The sequence below is a fragment of the Kogia breviceps genome, chromosome 15 (genome assembly GCF_026419965.1).
Source record: "Kogia breviceps isolate mKogBre1 chromosome 15, mKogBre1 haplotype 1, whole genome shotgun sequence".
NCBI lineage: Eukaryota > Metazoa > Chordata > Mammalia > Artiodactyla > Physeteridae > Kogia > Kogia breviceps.
In genome coordinates this window covers 50,085,585-50,112,626 of record NC_081324.1, presented here as the reverse complement: position 1 = coordinate 50,112,626, position 27,042 = coordinate 50,085,585, and the positions used below count along the sequence as shown (strand labels likewise).

The 27,042-nt window shown below is 38.6% G+C and overlaps 1 protein-coding gene across 3 annotated transcripts in view; it reads right to left on the bottom strand.

Annotated features, from left to right (window-relative positions):
- OSBPL1A (oxysterol binding protein like 1A) overlaps positions 1–27,042 on the bottom strand; it is a 209,728-nt gene that overhangs the window by 164,033 nt on the left and 18,653 nt on the right. For all 3 annotated transcript variants that reach the window (XR_010836893.1, XM_067015193.1, XM_059040921.2), the window contains exons 5-6: positions 26,372–26,446; positions 4,109–4,220 (exon numbers count right to left, since the gene is read on the bottom strand). Coding sequence is in view for 2 of the 3 variants with exons in the window: in XM_067015193.1 (XP_066871294.1) it covers positions 4,109–4,220; positions 26,372–26,446 (187 nt within the window). In the remaining variant the exon portion in view is untranslated. The remainder of the gene's footprint in view (positions 1–4,108; positions 4,221–26,371; positions 26,447–27,042) is intronic.

Sequence of the window (27,042 nt, the reverse complement as noted above, 5' to 3'; positions counted from 1 at the left end):
CATCATCTTCTTTTCTCACATTTTTATTCCCACACCCACTCCCCCCTCCCTCTCCACTTTGAAGGAAGGCTGCCACGCCTCCACACATGCTCCCAACACTGCTTTCTTTTGCTGGGATTCATGCTCTTCAGTCTTTCCTCTAAGGCCACTGGATTGTGCGCTTTGGAGAACAGTCATGTCCCCACCCTTCCCTACACACCTATACTACTGCATGTATTACCTGGAGCTGTAATTTATCCCTGCAGTCATTCTCGAAGTCAGGTACCTGTTCTTACTCTTCCGTGTATCCTAGGCATTTATGACAGTATCTGGCACAATGCATATTTAGCCAGTAAGTATTCACTGAATAATCAAACAGTGTTTAATAATGTTCGTTCTAGACTTTAAGGAAGGGTGGTAAATGTTTCTCTCTAGATTGTCTAGGATCATAAATGAAGGAAAATTGGATCTGGAGTTGAAAACCCTGCTTGTGTTCCTGTCCTGTGTTCCTTCTGGACACTGAAAGAAGACTGCTGACCCAGCCAATAAAAACAAATATTCCAATTTGCGGACTCAAGGCTTCTAGAGCACCCACAATGTTCTGTTCCTTGACATGGGTGCTGTTTACATGGATGTGTTCCCCTTGTGAAAACAGCAAACTGTGCATTAATAATGTGTACTTTTATCCATATATTTTATACCTTAATAAATGTTTTTTAAAGCAAATACTCCATCCCCAAAATAATTTGTCCTATAAGTTTTATTTTTATTTTTTAAAAATATTTATTTATCTATCTATCTATTTATTTTGGCTGCATCCATCTATCTGTCTATCTAACTATCTATTTATTTTGGCTGCCCTGGGTCTTAGTTGCAGCACTCAGGATCTTCGTTGAGGCATGCAAACTCTTAGTTGCAGCATGCATGTGGGATCTAGTTCCCTGACCTGGGATCAAATCTGGGCCTCCTGCGTTGAGAGTGCAGAGTCTTACCCACTGGACCACCAGGGAAGTCCCTGTCCTATAAATTTTAAATTTGATATGACTATAAACTAACTCTTTGTCTTTCTTTTCAATCAGAATCCAGAGCTAGTAGGGATCACAGAGATCATGAAGCCTAACTCCATCCTGACAAGACACTTACATACACACCCAGCGTAGGGTAAATAGCAATACACTTCAAATGCAGGTGAGAACCTACCAAATGTACTTCATTAACAACAGAAAATCACCCTTTTGCAATCTCTATAGTAAAGAGTGATTCAGGCAAGAATTATCAACAAATGCTAAAATCACTGATTTAAAGTGATTTTATACTGATTTCAGGATATTTGCATGGTCTCAGTTTTTCTCGCCAAGGATTGTTTATTAATTACAAAAGGGGGAAGGTAGCTTAACAGTGGACCACGTAGTGCTCAGAGATAATTTCACCAGTAATGGAACAGAATGACATCATGTACCTCCTAATATGCACTGGTATAAAGCATAAAACCTTATCCTATACCAAATACAACCATGGCAAAATGTATATCCTGAATCTAATTATATGAGACAAGAAAAGCCCAAATTGAGGGGCATTCTACAACAGTGATATTATAATGATGTTAAATCTCATGAAATTGATCATTATATTGTGATTATATAAGGAAAAATCCTTGTTCTTAGGGGATACATACTGAAGTACTTAGGGCTAAAGTATCATTATGTCTGCAAATTATTCCCTAATAGCGCAGTAAAAAAAAAAAAAAATTAAAAGAAAATAAATAGGGCTTCCCTGGTGGCACAGTGGTTGAGAGTCCGCCTGCCGATGCAGGGGACACGGGTTTGTGCCCCGGTCTGGGAGGATCCCACATGCCGCGGAGCGGCTGGGCCCGTGAGCCATGGCCACTGGGCCTGCGGTCTGGAGACTGTGTTCCATGACAGGAGGGGCCACAGCAGTGAGAGGCCCGCATATGGCAAAAAAAAAAAAAAAAAGTAAATAAATAACATTAAATAATATATTAAAAGGTAAACCAGATGTGGCAAAATGTTAATGACTGGTGATGACTAAGTGCAGATATACAAGTGTTTGTTGTACTATTCTTGAAACTTTCCCATAGGTTGAATATTTCTCAATATAAAAAAAAGTCAAACGATATGTAGAAGAAGGTACACTAGTCCTCTCTAGTGCCTGACAAGTAGTAATCTACCCTCTCCCAAACACTTCCAATCATGGGAAACTCACTATACCTTTCAAGGCAACCCAAACCATTATTATAATACACTGGACCCAAAGATAAACTCCCTGGCATGCCATCAAGTGGATCGTCAACTGGCCCTGGTCGGCCTCAAATAAGAATACCCCTCTTCCAATATAACAGTTCTTGAGATACTCAAACATGATTCTGTTGTGTCTACTGATATCTCTCTTTCTGGGGTGAAACATTTCCTGTCTCTACATGCATTACCCTGCGATTGGGTTTCTGGTCTACCTGTGGTCTTGGGTTGTGGATGTACTCCCTGCAGTCTGATCTATTTAATGCACTATCCACAAATGATATCACACCTGGCTAAGGTGATCTCATCAGAGCAAAATCTCTCAATTTCTACTTCTATTACCCCAGCTAGGACCATACTATAGCTGATAAATCGTAAGTGCCCATCAAGTCAACTAAGCCCTTGTTCTTAAGCACAGTTGGGTTTTGCTGGCTGTGAGGGTGCGTACTTAGAGCACGTCTTTACAGCTAGTCCCATTAAATGTCAACTTGTCAGGTGAACCCAACATCCCAGTCTGTTGGGTGAACGTCACTTCTGGGTTCTCATCTTATTACAAATAAAATAATAGAACAGGATCAAAGACAGTACCTAATCCTCCCAATTAGATCATAATTTATTAAAGGGCAGGGATCACATATAATAGATCAATCTCCTCAAAAGCACATAATACTGAGCCTTATAGAAGATGTTATGTGTTGATTTGTTTATTGAAAATGAGAGGGTTCATTTAAATGCAAGAGTGAGTAGAGACATCGATCTAAAGGTGTCTGACAAGCAGACATTATCTTGTAACTAAAGAAACAAGGGAGATTTTAGGTTTCAAGGCCAACTGGAAAGTAATAAAAAGCAAGACCTTGCTTCGTACATAGATAAAAATACTAATAATAAATCAACACCCTTGAAGTACAAAATTATCTTGCCCTTCTCTGAATTGCAAAGGAAAGAAACAAAGGATGTGTGTGAAACTGCAACTCTAATTCAATACCTTTATTCATAAAGTAGTAATTAAGAAATCTTCTCAAGGACTTCCCTGATGGTCCAGTGATTAAGAATCTGCCTTCCAATGTAGGGGACACAGGTTCAATCCCTGGTCAGGGAACTAAGATCCCACATGCCGCGGGGCAACTAAGCCCACACGCTCTAGAGCCCATGTGCCAAAACTAGAGAGAAGCCCGTGTGCCGCAAGGAAGACCCAACGCAGCCAAATAAATTAAGTTAAAAAAATGTAATCTTCTCTTCTCTACTATAGAAATATTACCAAAAAAATAATTACAGCCAAAGCCCTAGATATTTGGGGGATAATCCTAACAAATGAATGCTTCCCAATGTAAGCATCAAAGTATTTTTGTTTTAAACTATTTTTAGAGAAATCCCTAATATGTCTTCTTAAACATAACTGAAGCTTTGAAGTTCATCTAACAATGAAGCTGATCCATGAAGAAGTTACTGTTCGCTGCTGTACTACAATTAAGCCCTCAGGGTAATGGAGCTGGCCAGAGCTATCTTCCCCAATATCAAATGACTCCCAGTTGCTACACCTCTTATAGTTTCCCTGTCCTGAGCTTCTGTATTTCTCCATTATCATGCTTCTGCAGCCTTTCAGCCGTACTCCCTCATGTCTCTAATTTCTACTTTTAATTTTGTTGGAGATTTGATTTTTAAAACTTGCCATAATCCTAGATAAAGAATTTAAAAGCTCTGCGGAAACTCTCATATAGTTTTATGTCTAATCACTGACTTGCAAATTACATTATCTTTAGACCACAGACTTGGTGTCATCTATTTTGGCATCTCAGAAGCCATTTCTACTTCTATTCTGGACCGTGTCTAAAATGAAAATAAATGCTGTTTGGATTAAGATCCATAATATTTACCTTCAAGCATGTTTCTGATTTCTTTGTCATGAGTGACTTCCTTTGCTGTCTGTCCATTCCCATTAACAACAGTAGTATGAGCATTATATTCTAAAAGAAGCATTACCAATTCCTAAAAAAGCAGAGAAATTACAGACTTTATTATATTATAGACCTTTTTCAAATTACTAATTACTACTGAGTTTCTTCTACAACAGGAAGAATGACTAGGTAGGAATCTTTATATCACTTCAGTTCTGTCTGCATTATTGTGGTTCCTTAGTATTCACTTAAATTGACTACTACAATTCAACTAATTGTAATAATGACCGATGACAGTCTAAACAGTTGCCAATCCACAATTAAACAGACAACTTTTATAATTGATTTTTAAAGTAAATTATCTCGTTATTTTACCAAGTTGATTCATGCGGTCAAAACTAAATATGAGTTAACAAAGCCATTATTTAAATTAGTAATTTAAATTAGATAATTAGAGCAAATAATACATTCATTTAACATTATTCCTCCAAGAAATGTTGAAAAAAAATTATTTCCTCTACAGACTTAGATTTTTTTAAATTAATTATGATGTTTATAATAAATAGGACATTATTTTCTGAAGTGATATAGACTGACAGGATACAACACTATCAAAGGGATGCTTTATAATGAAGCAAATGACCTCCTGAAGTCAATATTCAACAATGGAGCATAAGCTACATCATTCATATTTACTCTAAGTGGCTAACAGCTCTTTTAGGAATTTCTGTAGTAAAAAATGTTTAAATACATATCTAAACACAGACAGGAAGAAAACAAAATACTCACTGTCCTAGTCACTCCATGACTACTACAAACATTTTGGAGGATTTCTTTCTGATCATTTTTCCCTTGCATAAGTTTGAGATTTTTTTAACATAATTTTATTTATGACATAATTGCTTAAGTTATACTCCTTTTGCCTAATACATCATTTTCCAGGACATTATAGTGTCCATAAACATACTTTTCATTGAATATTATTCTATAAAATGTACTACCACATTTTACAAATAGAAAAACTGTTAAGAAGTCTAATATTTTAATAAGGTAAATTCTTATAAAATATCTTAGCATTTCCTATCATTTTAAAGGTAACATTTTGGAAGAAGTGTTTTCATAGTTTATGTAAAGAGTTCATATTAGTAAAGAAAGTAGAACAACCCACAGAATGATAGAAAGTATTTATAAATCATATATCTGATAAGGAAATTGTATCCACAATATATAAAGAACTTTTACAATTCAACAATAAAGACAACCCAATTGAAAAATGGTCAAAGATAAAAAATGAGCAATCAGAAAAGGAAATTAAGAAAAACAATTCCATTTACAATGGCATCAAAAAGAATAAAATGCTTAAGAATAAACTTAACCATGGAGGTGAAAGACTTGTACACTAAAACTACAAAATATAGCTCAAAGAATTAAAGAAGATATAAATAAGTGGGAAGACATCTAGTGATCATGAATGGGAAGACTTAATATTGTTGAGATGTGAACACTACCCCCAAAGCAATCTACAGATTCAATGCAATCCCTAACAAATCCCAATGATGTTTTTTCCAGAAACAGAAAATCCTATCATAAAATTCACATGGAATCTCTAGAGATCCCAAATAGACAAAACAGTAATGAAAAAGAACAAAGTTGGAGATCTCACACTTCCAGATTTCAAAACTTACTTCAAAGCTAATCAAAGTAATCAAAACAGTGCAATAATGACATAAAGATAGACATATAGACCAATGGAATAGAAAAGAGAGCCCAGAAATAAACTCTCACATATTTGCTCAAATGATTTTCAACAAGGGTGCCAAGATCATTTGAAGGGGAAAGGAGTCTTCAACAAATGGTGCTGGGAAAACTGTATATTCACATGCAAACAAATAAAGTTGGACCTGTACACTTTAGACCACATACCAAAATTAACTCTATTAGGATGAAAGACCTAAAAGAAAACCTAAAACAATAAAAATCTTAGAAGAAAACATAAGAGGAAAGCTTCATGACATTAGATTTAGCAGTCATTTCTTGGAATATGACACCAAAAGCATAGGTTAAAAAAAAGAAACTGGACTACATCAAAATTAAAAACTCTGTACAACAAAGCACTATCAAGAGAGTGAAAAGGCAATCTAGAGTGGGAAAAAATATTTGCAAATCGGGTATGTGACCTAGGATTTATATCCAGAATATGTAAATAACTCCCAAAACTCAAAAACACCACCACCACCAAATTATCCAATTTTTAAAATGGGCAAAGAATCTGAAAAGGCTACATACTGTATGTATGTGAAATACATATGGAACTATGTGACATTCTGGAAAAGGCAAAACTATGGAGAAAGTAGAAAGATCAGTAGTTGCCAGGGATTTGGGTGGAAAGAAGGATGAACCGGTGGAGCACAAAGGATTTTTAGGGCAATGAAAATACTCTATACGATATTATAATGGTAGACACATATCATTAAACATTTTGTCTAAACCCAAAGAACATACAACAACAAGAGTGAATGCTAAAGTAAACTATGGACTTTGGGTGCTTATAATGTGTCAATGTAGGTTCATCACTTGTTTTTAAAAAAAGAAAAAGAAAAAAAAAGAACCACTCTGGTGGGGCATGTTGATAATGGGAGAGACCACGCATGTGTGGAGGCAGGGCATACATGGGAAATCTATATCTTCCCCTCAATCTTGCTGTGAACCTGAAACTACTCTACAAATTTGTCTTTCAAATTAAAAAAATTTAAATAAATGGGCAAAGGATTCAATAGACATTTTTCAAAAAAAAAATGGCCAATAAGCATATGAACAGATGTTCAACATCACTAATCATTACGGAAATGCGAATCAAAACCAAATGAGATACCATTTCGCAACCCTTAGGATGGCTAAAATTAAGAAGACTGACAATAACAAGTGTGATGAGGATGTGGAGAAACTGAAACCTTCATGCAATGCTAGTGGGAATGTAAAATGGTGCAGGTGCTTTGGTAATTAGTTTGGCAGCTCTGCAAAATACTAAACAGAGCAATACCAAGTGGTGCAGCAATTCCACTCCTAGGTACACACGAAAGAGAAATGAAAACATATGTCCACGACAAAAATCTTGCACATGAGTGTTCAAAGCAGAATTATTCATAATATCCCCAAAGTGGAAACAACCTAAATGTCCATCAACTGATAGTTAGATAAATAAAATTTGGTATGTCTATACAATGGAATATTATTTGACAATAAAAAAGAATGAAGTACTGATATACATTATAATCATGGATGAGCCTTGAAAACATTATGTTAAGTAAAAGAAGCCAGTCACAGAAAACCATGTATTATATGCTTCCGTTTACATGAAATGTCTAGAATAGGTAAATCTATAGAGACAGTAGATTAGTGGTTGCTAGGGCCTGGGGGGAAGGGGTAATAGGGAATGACAGCTCATGAGTACAAGATTTCTTTCTGGGATGATCCAAATGTTCTAAAATTATGTTGATGGTTGCACAAGTCAACATAACTGAACCACTGAATTTTACATGGTCCCTAGACCTGTATGTAGTATCAGCATCACCCATGAAATTGGCAGAAACGCAAGTTCTCAAGCCCCATCTCAGACCCACTGAATCAGAAATGCCAGGGATGGGGTCCACCAACTTGTACGTTAAGCACTCCAGGTAAGGAATACAAGCGCTCAGGCAGGAGAAATCATCAGAAGTTTTCATTCATTAAATCAGAATTAGAAAACAGAAGGCACGTGAAGAGACCAGTGGCTGGATGTCTAACTCGAGGAACATGAATGAAACACCCAAACAGAGAGGTCACCGCTGATTTTTAATACCTCAGTGGGTAGAAGAGGTTTTAACTTTGTTCAAAGGTCTGCTGCAGTATTATTCTTATGTTTAGAAAAAACGTTTTTAAGCTGAACTGTACTTCTCTATGCCAAAATTAAAGACCATCCTGCCAGGACTTCCCTGGTGGCACAGTGGTTAAGAATACACCTGCCAATGTAGGGCACACGGGTTCAAGCCCTGGTCTGGGAGGGTCCCACATGCCGCGGGGGAACTAAGCCCGTGTGCCACAGCTACTGAGCCTGAGCTCTAGAGCCCACAAGTCACAGCTACTGAAGCCTGCATGCTCTAGGGCCCGCGATCCACAAGAAGAGAAGCCACCTCAATAAGAAGACCATGCACTGCAACAAAGAGTAGTCCCTGCTCAACACAGCTAGAGAAAGCCCGCGCACAGCAATGAAGACCCAACGCAGCCAAAAATAAATAAAAAATTGTATGTAAAAAAAGAGACCATCCTGCCCCCTTTAACAGTTTGTATACATACCAAAGGATTAGTTGTCATCTTCATCCCTCAGGATCTAGAATTCCTAATCTAGTCCTGAGAAGTCCCTGGTGCTTTTACACAAAATTCCAGCTCCAACCACTTTTCCCTCACAAGTTCTCCTTGCAGCAACTGAATGTGTGGTTCTCCTCTGAACTTTCTGCCAACTCTCCACATTCTTATTAACTATTCACTTAACATACTTAAGCCCTTACATTGTACAAGGCCCTCCACCCATCAGGGAAAACACTTAGGTAATGAATACAGAAGGGATCTGAGAAAGTGCTGACAAAAATCGGAGCTGAGATCAGCATACTGACTGGGACATCCCTGGACATGGTGGAATTGAGAGATTAGGAAAAATAAAAAATAAAAAAGCCATTGGGAGACAGAGCAGTTCAGGTAAAAAGCAATGAATATGTTCTCAAGCAGAGACAGTAAAAAGAAGGATTTAAAGTGACAAGTACTTCAATGACCAATACTAATACTGCATAAGGAGCTTATGTGAAGGAAGAGGAGTCCCATTTTAGAAACACGAAATTCCAGATATCTGAGTGGCAAGTAAGGAGCCCAAATATGCACCTAAACAGAAGACCTGGACACCTGGAAAGAGTATGAGGTCAAAATACAGATTTCCAAATAATTCCTCAGGAGAAATAATGAAGCCTTAAGAGTGGATGGGTTTCTTAGGGGGGCAGTTTCAAGAGAAAAGAGAAGAATGGTTTAAAAAAAACCAGCGGAACACCTACAATGAAAGGTAAGGAAAATGAACAAGCACAAACAGAGAGGAATCAGAAAAGCAGCCAAAGATGCAGCAGGAGAAACAGACTGTGTAGTGCCTCTTCCCAGAGAGATCAGCTTTGTTGGAGTGCAGCTATGGAAAATATGAAAACAGAAACCTTAAAAATAGTAAACCACTGAGGAACTTTAGGAAAACATTCAGTTAACAGGTACAGTCAGGACCTAGACTACAAAGGATCAAAATAATCAGGTGCTAAGGAAGTTGAAAAAGGAAGTGTAGACACATTTTAATAATATTTTATAAAAAATCAGAACAAGGGGCTTCCCTGGTGGTGCAGTGGTTGAGAGTCCGCCTGCCGACGCAGGGGACACGGGTTTGTGCCCTGGTCCGAGAAGATCCCACATGCCGCGGAGCGGCTGGGCCCGTAAGCCATGGCTGCTGAGCCTGCGCTCCGCAGTGGGAGAGGCCACAACAGTGAGAGGCCCGTGTACCGCAAAAAAAAAAAAAAATCAGAACAAGGACAAGCATCTTGCTCAGAGAAGGTCTCCTTGCCCACAAGGTCTCTTCAAGAGCAGAGGACACAGGGAATCAGGAGAGCTATCTCCAAGAAGTGGTCATTCATGATGTATATGACTATATTCAAAAACTATACAAAAAAAAGAAAAACACAGGACCCTAAGTGGCTCAAGCTAGCATAATCATAATAATGTACACTCAGTATTTATTTAAGCAAAATCTAGCTGTAGATTAAGAGAATGAGAAAAGTGAAGTGGTTTTAGTGGGGATTAGGGCAGGGAGAAACAAATAATCAATTACTTATCTTCCAGAAGTAAACCAATAGAAAATCTAAAATGTAAAAAAAAAAAAAAAACAAGAATCAGTGACATAAGTATATTATTTAGAAACATGAAAGTTAAAAAAAACTGAAGTAACAGCTGAAAATAATAACGTGGTTGCCTCTAGGAAAGTGTGACTCAGAGTGGGCAGGCATGGAGCAAAGGTCATCAGTTTTTCATTTTAAGTCTCAGAATATCACTTGACATCTAAAATGAAATACACACACACATGAATGGACCTTGAGACTGTCATACAGAGTGAAGTAAGTCAGAAAGAGAAAAACAAATATTGTGTATTAAAGCATATATGTGGAATCTAGAAAAATGGTACAGATGATCTTATTTGCAAAGCAGAAATAGAGACAGACGTAGAGAACAAACATATGGATACCAAGGGGGAAAGGAAACGTATGGATACCGAAGGGGATAGGAGAGGGGATGGGATGAATTTGGAGATTGGGACTGACATATATACACTACTGATACTAGGTATAAAATAGATAACTAATGAGAACATACCGTATAGCACAGGGAACTCTACTCAATATTCTGTGGTGACCTAAATGGGAAGGAAATCCAAAAAAGAGGGGATATATGTATATGTATAGCTAACACATTGTAAAGAAACTATACTTCAATAAAAATTAATTTAAAAAAAGAAACACACATGCACAGGCACATACACAGAATTTTTTTTTCAAGAAACACCTCACTAAGAAAAAAGTCTTAAAGGTTCCTAAGACACTGCTAAATAGTAGCTGAAATATGTAAGGCAGAGACATATGTTCAACTTAACTAACACTTAAGAACTAGCAATGTCTCCAAAATTACCACAAGAAAAGCATGTTCCATAAGTTAATTGGGACTGGGCTTCCTTGGTGGCGCAGTGGTTAAGAATCCGCCTACCACTGCCGGGGACACAGGTTTGAGCCTTGAGCCAAGAAGATCCCACATGCCACATAGCAACTAAGCCCATTCACCACAACTACTGAGCCTGTGCTCTAGAGCCCGCAAGCCACAACTACTGAAGCCCACATGCCACAACTACTGAAGCCCACACTCCTAGAGCCTGTGCTCTGCAACAAGAGAAGTACCACAATGAGAAGCCTATGCACCATAATGAAGAGTAGCCCCTGTTCGCCACAACTAGAGAAAGCCCACGTGCAGCAAAGAAGACCCAACACAGCAAAAAATCAATCAATAAATAAATTTTTAAAAAAATTAATTGGGACTTTCAGATTCCACCTAGCATTTAGAAAGCTGAAAAGTCATTCCCACACTAGTAACAAGGGGGAAAAAACAGGTAATCTACAGAACTATACTTTTCTTGAACCCAGAGAATTAAGATGGCAGGGCAACCAAATAGTCTGAAATCTAAGGAAATTGCTTCAAAGCAAGCATGGGCTCACCTCGAATAGGTGTGGGAATAATATGGGACCTGCCAAACATTAATAGAATGAAAGAAAAAAATCATATAATCATCTCAACATATGCAGAAAAAGCATTTGACAAGATTCAACATTCATTCAGGATAAAAAGTCTCAACAAATTAGGTAGAGAAGGAATGTACCTCAACATAATAAAGGCCACATGACAAGCCAATGGCTAACATTATATTCAACAGTAGAAGGCTGAAAACTTTCCCTCATCACAAAGGTGCCTACTCTCATCACTCCTATTCAACACAGTACTGGAAGTCCTAGCCAAACCAATCAGGCAAGAAAAAGAAACAAAAGTCATCAGAATCACAAAGAATGAAGTAAAATTGTCTCCATTTGCACATGACATGATTTTATATACAGAAAACCCTAAAAAGTCCACCAAAAGCTGTAGGATCTACTCAGTGAATTCAGTAAAGTTGCAGCATACAAAATTAACACACAAAAATCAGTAGCGTTTCTATACACACACTATAAATTATCTGCAAAAGAAAGAAAACAATCTCATTTATAATACCACCAAAAACAATAAAATACTTAGGAATAAATTTAAATTTATTTATTTATTTATTTATTTTGTGGTACATGGGCCTCTCACTGTTGTGGCCTCTCCCTTTGTGGAGCACAGGCTCCGGACGCACAGGCTCAACGGCCATGGCTCACGGGCCCAGCCGCTCCGCAGCATGTGGGATCTTCCCGGACTAGGGCACAAACCCGCGTCCCCTGCATCGGCAGGCAGATTCTCAACCACTGCGCCACAAGGGAAGCCCCTTAAGAATAAATTTAACCAAGGAAGTGAAGCATCTCTACACTGAAAACCACAAGACAATTATGAAAGAAACTGAAGAGGACACAAATAAATGAAAATATATCCTGTGTTCATGGATTGGAAGAATTAATATTGTTAAAACGTCCATGCTACTCAAAACCACCTATAGATTTAATGCAATCCCTATCAAGATTCTAATGGCATTTTTTTTTTTTTTAACAGAAGTAGAATAGTCCAAAAATTTATCTGGAACCACTAAAGACCCCAAATAGCCAAAGCAATACTGAGAAAGAAGAAAAAATCAGGAGGCATCATACTTGATTTCCAGCTATGGTAATCAAAACAGTATGGTACTCCCATAAAAACAGACACAGAGACAAAAGGAACAGAATCAAGAGCCCAGAAATAAACCCATGCATATATGGTCAACTGATCTTTGACAAAGGGGTCACGAATACTTAATGAAAAAAAGACAATCTCTTCAATAAGTGATGCTGGGGAAATTGAGTATTCACTCATAAAAGAATGAAACTAGACCCTTATCCTACACGGCTCACAAAAGTTAGGTTAGGGTTAACTCAAAATGAATTAAAGATATAAATGTAAGACCTGAAACCATAAAACTCCTAGAAGAAAACATAGAAAAAAGCTCCTTAACATAGGTTTTGGCAACAATGTTTTGGATATGACATGTAAAGCAAAGGCAACAAAAGCAAAAATCAACTGGGACTATATCAAACTAAAATCTTCTGCACAGCAAAGAAAACCATCATAAAAAAGGAAAGGTAACATAGAAAATGCAACAAAATATTTGTAAATCATGTATCTGATAAGTTGTTAACATCCAAAATATATAAAGAACTAATACAACTCAATAGCAGAAAGACAAATAATCCAATTTTTAAATGGGCAAAGGATCTGAATAGACATTCTTCCAGAGAAGATATTCAAATGGCCCAGGTACCTAAAATGGCACTCAACATCACTAATCACAGGGCTTCCCTGGTGGCGCAGTGGTTGAGAGTCCCCCTACCGATGCAGGGGACACAGGTTTGTGCCCTGGTCTGGGAAGATCCCACATGCCACGGAGTGGCTGGGCCCGTGAGCCATGGCCACTGAGCCTGCGCGTCCGGAGCCTGTGCTCCACAACGGAGAGGCCACAATGGTAAGAGGCCCGCGTACCGCAAAAAAAAAAAAAAAAAATCACTAATCATTAGGGAAATGCAAATCAAAACCACAATGAGATCTCACCTCACACATGTTAAAACAGCTATCACCAAAAAGACAAAAGATAACAAATGCTGGTGAAGATGTGGAGAAAAGGTAACACTTGATGTTGGTGGCACTGTAGACTGGTACAGCTATTATGGAAAACAGTAAAGAGTTTCCTCAAAAAAATAAAAATTGGACTACCATAGATCTAGCAATTCCACTTCTGAGTGTACAACCAAAAGAAAGAAAGAAAGAAAAGAAACACTGACCTGAAAAGATATCTGTACTCCCATGTTCATTGCAGCATTATTTATAATAACCAAAACATGGAAACAACCTAAGTGTCCCCTGACCAATGAATGGATAAAGAAAATATGGCGGGGGTGTGTGTGTGTGTGTGTGTGTGTGTGTGTGTGTGTGTGTGTGTGTGTGTATGTATACATATATGTATACATACACACACACACACACACAAAATGGAATACTATTCAGCCATAAAAAGAAGGAAATCCTCCCATTTTCAGAAAAACATGGATGGATCCCAAGGGCACTATACTAAATGAAACAAGACAGAGAAAGACAAATACCATATGATCTCACTTATATGTGGAATATAAAAAAATTAAAAACCCAAGCTCATAGTAAAAGAGGTCAGATTTGTGGTTACCAAAGGCTGGAGGTTAGGGATGGAAGAACTGGATGAAGGTGGTCAAAAGATACAAAATTCCACTTACAGGCACACCTCAGAGATATTGTGGGTTCAGTTCAGACCACTGCAATAAAGCAAGTATGGCAATGAAGCAAATCACAATAATTTTTTGGTTCCCCAGTGCATATAATAGGTATGTTTATGCTATACTGTAGTTTATTAAGTGTACAATAGCATTATGTCTAAAAAAATAATGTTCATACCTTAATTAAAAAATACTTAATTGCTGGGCTTCCCTAGTGGTGCAGTGGTTGAGAATCTGCCTGCCGATGCAGGGGACACGGGTTCGTGCCCCGATCCAGGAAGATCCCACATGTTGCGGAGCGGCTAGGCCCGTGAGCCACGGCTGCTGAGCCTGTGCGTCCAGAGCCCGTGCTCCGCAATGGGAGAGGCCACAAGAGTGAGAAGCCCACGTACCGCCAAAAAATAAAAACATTAATTGCTAAAATATGCTAATCATCATGAGGCTTCAGCAAGTTGTAACCTTTCTGTAATAGTAACAAACACCACTGATCACAGATCACCGTAACAAATATAATAATGAAAAAATATGAAATATTACGAGAATTACCAAAATGTAACAGAGACACAAAGTGAGCAAATGCTGTTGGAAAAACAGACTTGCTCAATGGGTTGCCACAAAACTTAAATTTGTGGGGCTTCCCTGGTGGCACAGTGGTTGAAAGTCTGCCTGCCGATGCAGGGGACACGGGTTCGTGCACCGGTCCAGGAAGATCCCACATGTTGCGGAGCGGCGAGGCCCATGAGCCATGGCTGCTGAGCCTGTGCATCCGGAGCCTGTGCTCCGCAACGAGAGAGGCCACAACAGTGAGAGGCCCGCGTACGGCAAAACAAAAAAAAACAAAACAAAAAAACCCTTAAATTTGTAAAAAATGCATTATCTGAAGTGCAATACAGTAAAGCACAGTAAGGATACCTGTACTATTTACCTCTGTCTCTACTGTCTTATATACAATGTTTAACATTCCATAAAAATTACCAGACACACAAAAAGCAAAAAAAGCAATCCACTGTCAAGAGACAAAATGGTTAACAGAAAGACAAAAAAATGATCAAGATGTTGGAATGATCAGATAGAGAACTTTATTATGTTAAAAGGTCTAGTGGACAAGGTGGACAACATATATGATGAGATGGAGAACTTCAGCTGAGAAGTGGAAACTATAAGAAAGAGTCAAAGAAAAATGCTAGAAATGAGGTTAAAGAGTGCCTTCAATGGTCTCATCAGTAGACATCAGAGCACAGCTGAGGAAAGAATCAGTGAACTTGAAGACAGGCCAACAGATATTAGCTAAACACTAAGAGAAAGTGGAAGGGAATGGGGAGGCGGTCAGAAAAGGGGAAAAGGAGGGGGTAAGAAGAACTGAGCACCCATGGCTGTGGGACAGTATCAGTCTAACAAATGTATAATAAGTTATTCAAGAATTTATATGAAGTACTTCTTGAATCTAGCAAAAGAGAATAAAAAAGGAAAAAAAAATCATGAAAACAGTATCTGCTACCATTTGCACATGTAATTTGCCCTCAGGAATGCTGTGTTCTGCTAACCATTTCCATAACTCTCTGCAGGTCAGCCTTCTCGACCTTGCTCCTCTGAACTCACTCATTCATTACCATAATTGCAGCCACCTGGCTTCTGATGTTTAAGTGCCACCTCCAGGCCTCTACTGTTTTAGGGTCCTATGACATCCCCCCTACCCCCTCTGCTATCTGTGAAGCAGGTCTGCAATGGCATTTCCAGATGGCAGCCCTAGACCTCAGAGGACATGGAAACAGTTTCTCAGTGATGTTAGGAGTTTTTCCACCAGCTATTTTTCAGTGCTTTGGTAGATGATGTATAGTTTAGGCCGCCCCATGGCACAAAATTATCTGGTATGATCCATATTCAATCCAGCCTGCCTGCTTATTTAAAACCTTCAATTGTCTGCAATGACGTTTCTGGCATTTTGACACCTATAACGGGGGACGTTGCTTTGTCCATGCTGCTAGGAACTTTCCAAATACACCTCAACTTGTACCATCAAAAGAAATCAACGATGGTCAGAAGCCAAAGACAGTTGCCCCAGTAAAAGTCACAATACCTTGTCCAGTTTCTGGGCCTGAGTCAATTTTGGACTTAGAACTATGTATTGAAGGAGAGGCCAGATCCTGGAAGGGAAGATTCTGCAACACCAAAGCAAATGTACAGTGATGAATCTCTCAGACCACCCCCAAAGGGACCAGTGACCATTACTCAAGTAGCTGTATACCAGGGAAAGGGGAAAACCCAAACATTTCACAAATTATTAAGTACAAGATGCAAGAGACTCAAAGTGTTATGTGGCCCCTCTGTTAGACAGGGGGCATGCATAGGGGTGAGATAATAAATAAAACCTGGGCCAGGTCTGGCTCACAGTGTCTGCACTGGGTCCACAAACACATCCAGAGGACACTGCCCCAGTCCCTGAATGTATAATTGGAATAGACATGTTGGCAAACACTCATATCACTTCCTTGGTCTATAGTATAAAACAGCCAAATGGAAGGCTCTAAATCTGCCCTCCCCCATACCCTGGCCAGGATAAATAAAACCAATATCCCACATGGAGGGAAATGACAGAAATTAGTGCCACCCTTAAAAACCCAAGTATGCAGGGCTGATGGTCCCTACAATACTTCCATTTAATTCACCACTCTGCCACTACGAAAACCAGAAGGAACATGGAGGATGACAGTGGACTCCCACAAGCTCAACCAAACAGCCCCAATTCTAGCAGCTCCGCCAAATACGACATCTTTGCTACAGCAGGTTAATACTAAAGTACACAGTACACAGCAACTGACCTGGCAAATATATTCTTCTCTATCCTCATTAGGAAAAAAAAGATGGAAAACACTTTGCATTCACACAGACAACAGGATATATTTACATTTACAGTTTTGCCTCAGAGCCATTTGGGCAACCTTCAGAAATCACCCTAGTTCACCCTGGTCCAATGATGTCCTGTTAACAGAACCAGATGAGCAAGAAGAAGTGGAATGTTGAAGGCTTTAACAAGACACATATGCTCCAGAGGGTGGGCAATCTTACAATTCAGGGGCTTTGTCATGTCAGTAAATTCTCAGGGGTTCAGCGGTTTGGGTAATGCCAGGACATTGCCCCCAAAGTAAAGAACTTGCACTTCCACCTTGCACTTCCTGAAACAGAAGGAAGCATAACGCCTGGATGGCTTCCTCCGGTTTGGGGGCAGCATATTCCACAACTAGGAATAATGTTCTGATCCATATGCCAGATGAGAAAGGATGCCTGAACACCAGGCTCCTTTGTCAAAGGACCAGCAGGCAAGAAGAGTCACCACCTTAGCAGAGGTAATTAAACTTGACCATCAGAAGAAAGGAGTAGTATACACAATGGGGACAAGGAGGACTACATTTTGTGTGCAGATGATGCACTTAGGTGTCTCTTGGTGTTCCCTTGTCCAATTTTGACAGTAAATGGACAAGTGTAACAACCCTGGCCTAAGAAGGGCGTGATAACCAGGGGTTGAGACCTCCAGGGTTGAGGGCCTGTGAGTCACATCACCAGGTAAGCCCTGAAGACCAGATGTGCTAGCCAAGGGGAAGGGGAATCTAGAACAGATAGTAGAGGAGGGAGATGATGATTCAGTTGTGGCCCCAAGGTCAAGTACAGCAACAGGAGCCCCCCACGGTCAGCAGGTGCATTCCTTCTGAGAGCATCAGCTTGACTGCAGCCTCTGCCCACCCTTCCTTCCACAGGTGTGACCCCTTAGCACTTCGATAAGCCTGTTGCACACTAACCTCCATCTCGGTCTGCTTCCTCTGAAGCCCAACCTACAAGAAATAGTAATGTTGGGGGCTTCCCTGGTGGCGCAGTGGTTGAGAGTCCGCCTGCCGATGCAGGGGACACGGGTTCGTGCCCCGGTCCGGGAAGATCCCACATGCCACGGAGCGGCTGGGCCCGTGAGCCATGGCCGCTGAGCCCGTGCGTCCGGAGCCTGTGCTCCGCAACGGGAGAGGCCACAATAGTGAGAGGCCCGCGTACCACAAAAAAAAAAAAAAAAAAAAAAAAGAAATAGTAATGTTTATACCTATATTTCAGGGGTGTCATGTTCCATTAAATAACACATGTCAAGTTGTTTGGACAGTGCTCAACTCATAGAAGGCATTCAATATATAAGCATGAGAAATTGTATCCTAGGGAACAAGATAGATAAGCTTATGTAAACCCCAGGATTATATGTTTCTTCTAGATGCCAGGTGAGAGATACATAATTCCTGAGACACAGAACACAGGAAGCACTGATTTTAGATGTATGCTCAGCCTCACTAGAAGATACTAAGTGGAAACAAAAGTCAGTACTACAATCCAACTATTTACTGTACTATCCCTATTTTCAACTGATTATAGAAGATGTCAAAACTGCAGAATTTGAACTGCATTTGAAAAATAACGTAAGGAACAAATGCTTATTAATACAATATCTTAAAATTCTGGTATATTAATTTTAATTAAAGAACACTAGGGGTCGCTAATGGACCAAGAAAAGCCCATAGGTCCCTCATAAAGTTTTGGGAGCTGCATTTTATTTATTTGAAAGGATAAGAATTTAAAGTTCTTTGTAACAAACCACATGCCTTTTCAACTCATCATTCTATTTATTAAATCACCAACCTATCATATTTTAAATTATCTTCATGGTAAAAGATCACATCAGAACAGGATAATTTGATTCCTTTCATGAGTACAATTAGAAATTAAACTTTTGCAAAATTCAATCATGTTTAGATACTGAGTACATACATTTTTAACGTTTCCTATGTGGCACAACCATTTAGCTTCAGCTAAATCTTATTTTCTAATTCAAGCGATAAGATAATACGTGTGCTAATGTTCAAATCAAACTAAGGCCTAATTTAGCATGGTCTTATGTTCGAAGTTGAATAGCCAGATATGCAAAGAACTGAGCATAGATTTGATTTGATCTAGGTAATTACACAGATGGTAATTATGCAGTAAGACTTGTGCTCATGGAAGATACAAAAAAAGTGAAATGTATAAATTCCTTGGGAGCAAGATTAATATGATCTAGTGGTAGTGAAGACACAACAATAAACTATGATACAAGGTAGAAGATGAATGACAGTGCTTGTAATATTCTTGGGAAATATGGAAAAGGACATCTGCCTTCCAGTTGCAGGAAGTCAGGAAAGAATTTATGGAGACAGCATTTGAGCCACACTTTCAAGAATGGGTTGACATGGGCCTTGTGAAAATAGATGGCCAAGAACTCTCCTAGGTACATAGAGAAGAATGAGAAGTGCAAGGCTACAAAGGAAAACAGCAAGTAGTTCACGTATGAGTCAGGCAAATTAAACTATTTGCAGCTCATTTTTAGCCTCCCCCATACCGACCCCAGAGTCAAGCATAGCAATTAACCCACTACCTTTATTTTTTTAGTATAATGGTTATTTTTTTCTCAACTTTAGTGAGACTCCGTATCTGGTCCACAAGTATCAACATATGGACAAATAGACCCAACAGTGTGAAATGTACTAATTCAAACATGCTTAGCACGCACTTACTGGGTTGATTAATAATTTATATGAAAATTGGTTAAATCTAATCATTAGATTATAAAATAACCTTTAGGGAGTATGTTAGACTATGGTTAATAATCACAACAAACAAGAAATATACCCTATGTCATAGTTAATTTACCAGATCATTCAAATAATCAAAAAAAGCATCAGGAAAGAGGGGTGAAGCAACTTTTGACTATGGTGGCATAAAGAGATCTGTGAATTGTAATCCTGAAAAGAGTATAAAATTGGACAAAATTACAAAACTACTCATATCACGGTGATGGATATTGACTAAAGACAACAAACTGAGAGGCACACTCAACAGGAACTAGAACTTCAGGTAAGAACATCAGGAGTCTTTAACCTTCCAGTCACAGGCTACGGCCACACACACCTCGACCGCCCCCCTTGCCTCCCCTTCTCCAAGAAGTCTGACCAAACCAGGGCTGGCAATGAAAGCCAGTAGCTTTGCCAGAGGGAAATGACTTGATTTGGAGCAAAAAAGTAACAAATTCAGTAGGAAACAAATGGAAAAACCTACAGCATGAGGCTCCTTTTCCCATTAGTGTATTTGCTTTCTGTTGGGAGTATAACAAATCACCACAAACTCAGCGGCTTAAAACACCACAAATTTATTATCTGACAGTTCTGTATTTCAGAAGTCCAAAATGGTTCCACTGGGCTAGAATCAAGGTGTCAGCAGGGCTGCTTTCCTTTCAGAAGCTCTAGAGGAGAACTCACTTCCTTGCTTTTTCTACTTTCCAGAGGCTGCCCACATTCCTTGGTCCCCCACTTCCTTCATTTTCCAAGCCAGAAACATTGCATCTCTCTGACCATTCTCTCCTAGGCACATCTCCCTCTCATTCTGACTTTTTCTGCCTCTCTCTCACACTTTTAAGGACCTTTGTGGTTACACTGAGGCCACCAGATAATCCAGAATAATTTTCCTTTTTTTTATTTTTATTTTTTGCAGTACGCGGGCCTCTCACTGTTGTGGCCTCTCCCACTGCGGAGCACAGGCTCCGGATGCGCAGGCTCAGCGCCCATGACTCACGGGCCCAGCCGCTCCGCGGCATGTGGGATCTTCCTGGACCGGGGCACGAACCCGCGTCCCCTGCATCGGCAGGCGGACTCTCAACCACTGTGCCACCCGGGAAGCCCTAATTTTCTCTTTTAAGGTCTGCTGATTAGCAACCTCAACTCCACCTGCAACTTTAATTTCCCCTTGTCATGTAACCTAACACAGCCACAGGTTTTGGGGAATAGAATGAGAACGTCTCTGGAGGGCCATTATTATGCCTACCACATGGGGCAAATGACAAAACAGCCTGGAAATGAGAGACCCAAAAAAGGACAAGGTAAGCTGCCCATACATTTCTGGCTGACTGTGCAGGAGAAATAGGAGAAGGCCCTGAAGAAAGCAGAAGCAGAAGTGAGTAATGGCTGAACTCTGACAGTGCTCCCCAACCTACACACAGATCCATCAGCAGAGGGTAGAAGCTCTATGCTTCTGAGTATTCAGGCAAAACCTCTACCCAAATACTGGCTGACCACTAAGCTATGTAGATGCAGGGGTGAACTCTAGGAAATTTAGTCTATTTGGGGTGTCATAACAAAACCACCACAGATTGGGTGACTTAAACATGATTTCTCACATTTTCGGAGGCTGGGAAGACCAAGATCAAGGCACAACAAGATTTGGTGTCTGGTGAGAGCCTCCTTCCTGGTTCACAGATGGCCATCTTCTCACTTTGTCCTCACATGGCAGAAGGGGCACGAGAGCTCTCTGGGGTCTCCTTTATAAGGGAACTGACTTCATTCACAAAGGCTCTATCACCATGGCCTAATCACCTCCCAAAGGCCCCATCCCTAATACCATCACTTTGGGATTTGAACATATGCATTTCAGGGGGATGCAAACAGCCAGTACATAAGAGAAACTACACTAAAACATTAAAACAATTTTTTTTTAAAAAAGAGCAGAGATATCAGTAGGCCAGACACATTCCATATTTCACAGATGACAGCCAGACAAGTTAATAAAAAATAATAATAATAACCTCAAGGGGAAAAAGTCCGAATTCAGAGTTGCTAAAATTATAGTATATACAATGTTTAGTTTTAAAAAAAAAACTTGTGAGACATGCAAAAAAAAAAGGAAGTATGACCCATAGTCTGCTAAAAGCAGGTAACAGAAACTGACTTTTAATGGGCCCATATGTTAAATTTAGCAGATAAGAAGTATAAAGCTGCTATTATAAATATGTCCAAAAAGTTTAATACCCAAAGGGATAAAATGGTACACTAAAGAATATTTGTAAAAAACCAGAGAAAGCAGTAAAAGAGGAACTAGGGAACAAAAAACCTGGGACATATAGAAAACAAGTACAAATAGAAGACGTAAATCCAAAGTTATTAACAACTAAATGTGACTAAACTAAATCAAAAGGGAGAAATTTTCAGATGATAAAAACATACAACTGAATTATATGCTACCAACAACAAACATACATTAGATTCAAAGACACAAAGAAGTTGAATGTGAAAGGAGAGGAAAAGACACTATAAGAGAGCTAGATTGGCTATATTAACATAAAACAATAAACTTTCTGGTAAGAAATATTACTTAAGGCAAAGAAAGACATTTCATAATGAAAAAAAGGTCAATACATCAGGAAGGCATATCCCATATAACATATCCCACATAATCCCACTATAAATGGATATGCACCTAACAGAGCCACAAAATTCATGAAGCAAAATCTGACAAAATTAAAAATATACAATTCAAGAATTAATAGTTGGAGACATCAATACCTCACTCTCAGTATTTGATAAAACAAGCAGAAAATCAGTTAAGGATAAGAGAACTGAACAGCCCTATCACTAACTTAACCTAATTTACATTTATAGAATACTCCACCTCAAAGTAGACTACATTTTTTGCAAGCACTCAATAAACATTCTCTAGGATATCAAATGCTATAATGTAAAATAATTCTTAATACATTATAAAAGAATTTAAAATACATTCTTCAAAACACAATTCAAAGTAAGTTACATGATCACAAGGGAAATTAAATTAGAAATCAACAATGGAAAGAAATTTGGTACATCTCCAAATATTTGGCAAACAACATACTTCTATATATACCTGTGGGTCAAAGAAGAAATCACAAGAAAAATTATAAAATAATAATATTATTATTAACAACCTTATGCCAACAAATTAGACAACTTAAGTGAAATGGAAAAATATCTACAAAGACAAAATAACCGAAACTGACTCAGGAAGAAGTAGAAACTCTGAACAGATCTATATTAAATAATTAAATTGATTTAGTAATATAAGATCTTCCCACACAGGAAGTCTAAGCACAGATGGTTTCGCTGGTGAATTTTATCAAATATTTAAGGAAGAAATAATCTTTCACAAGCCTTTCGGAAAAAAGAAGAAAGAACATTTATCAACTCATTCTACGAGGCCGGTATTACCCTGTTACCAAAGCCAGACACACACATCTGAAGAAAACTACAGATTAGTACCTCTCATGAATACACACCCAAAAAATCCTTAAGAAAATACTAGAATCCAGCAACATATAAAAAGGATTATTAACCAATACTAGGTGGAATTTAATGCAAAGTTGGCTTGACATCTCCAAGTTAACGTAATATACCATATTAATAGATTAGTAAACAAAAATCACATGATCATCTCAAAAGACAGAGGGGAAAACATCTGACATCCATTCACGATTAAAAAAAAAAAAACTCAATAGACTAGAAATAGAAGAAAGCTTTCTCAACCTAATAAAGGGCATCTAAGAGAAACTTACAACTAACATTATATTTACTGGTTAAAGACTAGATGCTCTTCCCCAAAGATCAAAAAACAAGGCAAAGATTTCTGCTCTCATTGTATTTATTCAACACTATACTAGAATCTAGCTAGTAAAACAAAGAGGGGAAAAAGGATCCAGATTGGAAAGGAAGAAGTACAATAAATTTGTCTTTATTTGCAGATGATATGATCTGGTATATAGAAAATCCTATGGAATCAACAAAAACCTACGCGAACTAAAAAGCAAGTTCAGCAAGGACACAAGATACAAGAGCAACATAAACACTGTCTTTCTATATAATAGCTACAAGAAATTGAGAAAAATTCAATTCAAAATACCACCAAAAAGAATACAATGCATAGAAGTTTAAAGAGAATAAGATCTGTATACTGAAAACCTCAAAACACTGCTGAAAGAAATTAAAGATCTAAATAAATGCAGAGGCATTTGATGCTCACAGATTGGAAGACAATGTTGTTAAAGTGGCATTTCTTCCCAAATTGATCTGCAGGTTCAAGACAACACAATCTCTATCAAAATTCCAACAGGTGTTTTTATAGAAATTAACAGAATAATCTTAAAATTTACATGGAAACACAAACTTCTGACTGACAATAGCCAAAATAATTTTTCAAAAGATCACAGGTTGTGAGAAAACCATAATTCAAAAAGAGTCATATACCAAAATGTTTATTGCAGCTCTATTTACGATAGCCAGGACATGGAAGCAACCTAAGTGTCCATCAACAGATGAATGGATAAGGAAGATGTGGCACATATATACAATGGAATATTACTCAGCCATAAAAAGAAATGAAACTGAGTTATTTGTAATGAGGTGGATAGACCTGGAGTCTGTCATACAGAGTGAAGTAAGTCAGAAGGATAAAAACAAATACCGTATGCTAACACATATATATGGAATCTAAAAAAAAAAAAAAGTCATGAAGAGATTAGTGGTAGGATGGGAATAAAACACAGACCTACTAGAGCATGGACTTGAGGATATGGGGAGGGGGAAGGGTAAGCTGTGACGATGTGAGAGAGTGGCAGGGACATATACACACTACCAAAATTAGATAGCTAGTGGGAAGCTGCAGAATAGCACAGGGAGTTCACCTCTGTGCTTTGTGACCACCTAGAGGGGTGGGATAGGGAAGGTGGGTGGGATAGGGAGGGTGGGAGGGAGGGTGACACAAGAGGGAAGAGTTATGGGAACATATGTATATGTATAACTGATTCACTTTGTTGTAAAGGAGAAACTAACACACTATTGTAAAACAGTTATACTCAAATAAAGATGTTTAAAAAAAAAAAAAAAAAGATCACAGGTTGGAGAATTTACACTACGCAATATCAAAACTTAATTACTGGGACTTCCCTGGCAGTCCAGCAGTTTAGACTGTCCGCACTCCCAATGCAGGGGGCCCAGGTTTGACCCCTGGTCAGGGAACTAGATCCCACACGCTGCAACTAAAGGTCCCACACGCTGCAATGAAGATACCTCATGTGGCAACGAAGACACTGCACGTGGCAACAGAGACACTGTACATGGCAATGAAGATGCTGCACACGGCAACGAAGACCCGGAGCAGCCAAATAAATAAATATTTTTTAAAAAATTAATTACAGGGCTTCCCTGGTGGCGCACTGGTTGAGAGTCCGCCTGCCGATGCAGGGGACACGGGTTCGTGCCCCGGTCCGGGAAGATCCCACGTGCCGCGGAGCGGCTGGGCCCGTGAGCCATGGCCGCTGAGCCTGCGCATCCGGAGCCTGTGCTCCGCAACGGGAGAGGCCACAGCAGTGAGAGGCCCGCGTACCGCAAAAAAAAAAAAAAAAAAAAAAAAAAAAAAAAAAAAAAAAAAAAAAAAAATTAATTACAAAGTAATGTAATAAGACAGCGTGGTATTGGTGCAAGGATAAAATACAGATCAAAAGAAGAGAATAGAAAGTCCAGAAATAAATCCTTACATTTATGGTCAACTGATTTCCAACAAAGGTGTCAAGGCAATACAATGGGGAAAGAATCTTTTCAATGAACAGTGAAGAGATTAAAAAATGTGGTATATCCATACAATGGAATGTCATTCAGCCATAAAAAGAACAAATTACAGATACATGATACATCATGGATGAACCTTAACAAAATTATACTAAATTTAAAAAGTCAGACACAAATGTTTGTATGATTCCATTTACAAGAAATTTCTAGAAAAAGTATCTAGAAACAGAAAGTAAATCAGCGGTAGCCTGAGGCTTGGCTAGAAGCAGGAAATGAATGCAAACAGGAATGAGGAAACTTTCTGGGGGAATGGAAATGTCCCCAAACTAGACTGTGGTTGTGGTCATACAACTGTGTAAATGTACAAAAAAAATCATTGAAATGTACACTTACAGCAGGTGAGTTTCATGCAATGTATTCCCCAATAAATTCTATTTAAATAAACTATTCCCCAATAAAGCTGTTTTAAAAATAAAAAGATGAAGAAGGTGCAGGAGTTCCCCATCCCTGGAGGACACAAGCATAGACTGAATGAGCTCCTATCAGGGACACGAGGGTGGAGTCTCCATGACCTTCGTATTTGACCTCACTGTCCATCACTAAGAGTGTGAGGTCTTTTAACCCAAAATGCTGGTTTATTATACATTTGTTGTGGCTTTTCGCAGTTGCTATTCCTAGGGTTATAAGGAGAAAACATTTGTGACTGCTCTTCCAAATATTTCACTTGCAAACATTGAACAGAGAATGTTTTTCACCTTTCGTCCTGTAAAGGCAGCCCGATGAAGTGGAGTGTCTCCCATGTCATTTAATACATTTACTTCCGCACCAGCCTAGTAAACATGAAAGCTTTAAGCATCTTCCACATATCAAGAAATATACAAAGGTGAAAACAGTTCCCTAAAAATATATTAAATATTTAAAAAATTAAAATAATTGTTAATATTGACTGGTTGTCACTACTAAAAATAAGTTCAGTTCACAGTAAAACAGTAAGCTTATAGTAAAAATCTACCTGATAGGTAGAAAATTAAAAGTTACTTTTCTTTAAAAATCTATATACCCTTTGCTCTACTTTAGAAACACTCATATTGAAAAAAAGGAGAACCATCTCTGAATAAAATAGCACATTTTCTCCACCAATTTAATTTAATGAGTTTAAGGGAAAAAAAAAGAAAAAGATGCCACCATTTAAATGGTGGAGGAGCTGGAGGTTTAAGGGCTGCCTTAGCTCCTGGATTTCAGGTTTGGGGCCACCATATCAATTTTAAGATGAAACCCAATTTCAGAAATATCAGTATGTGTGAAAAATTATTCATCACAGAATTAAGAAATATGAGTTCTTAAGTTACACCGTGCTCATTAAGAGATTCTGACATTATTTTTTAATTACAAAGTATGTGCTTTGGTCATTTTTTAAACTATGCTC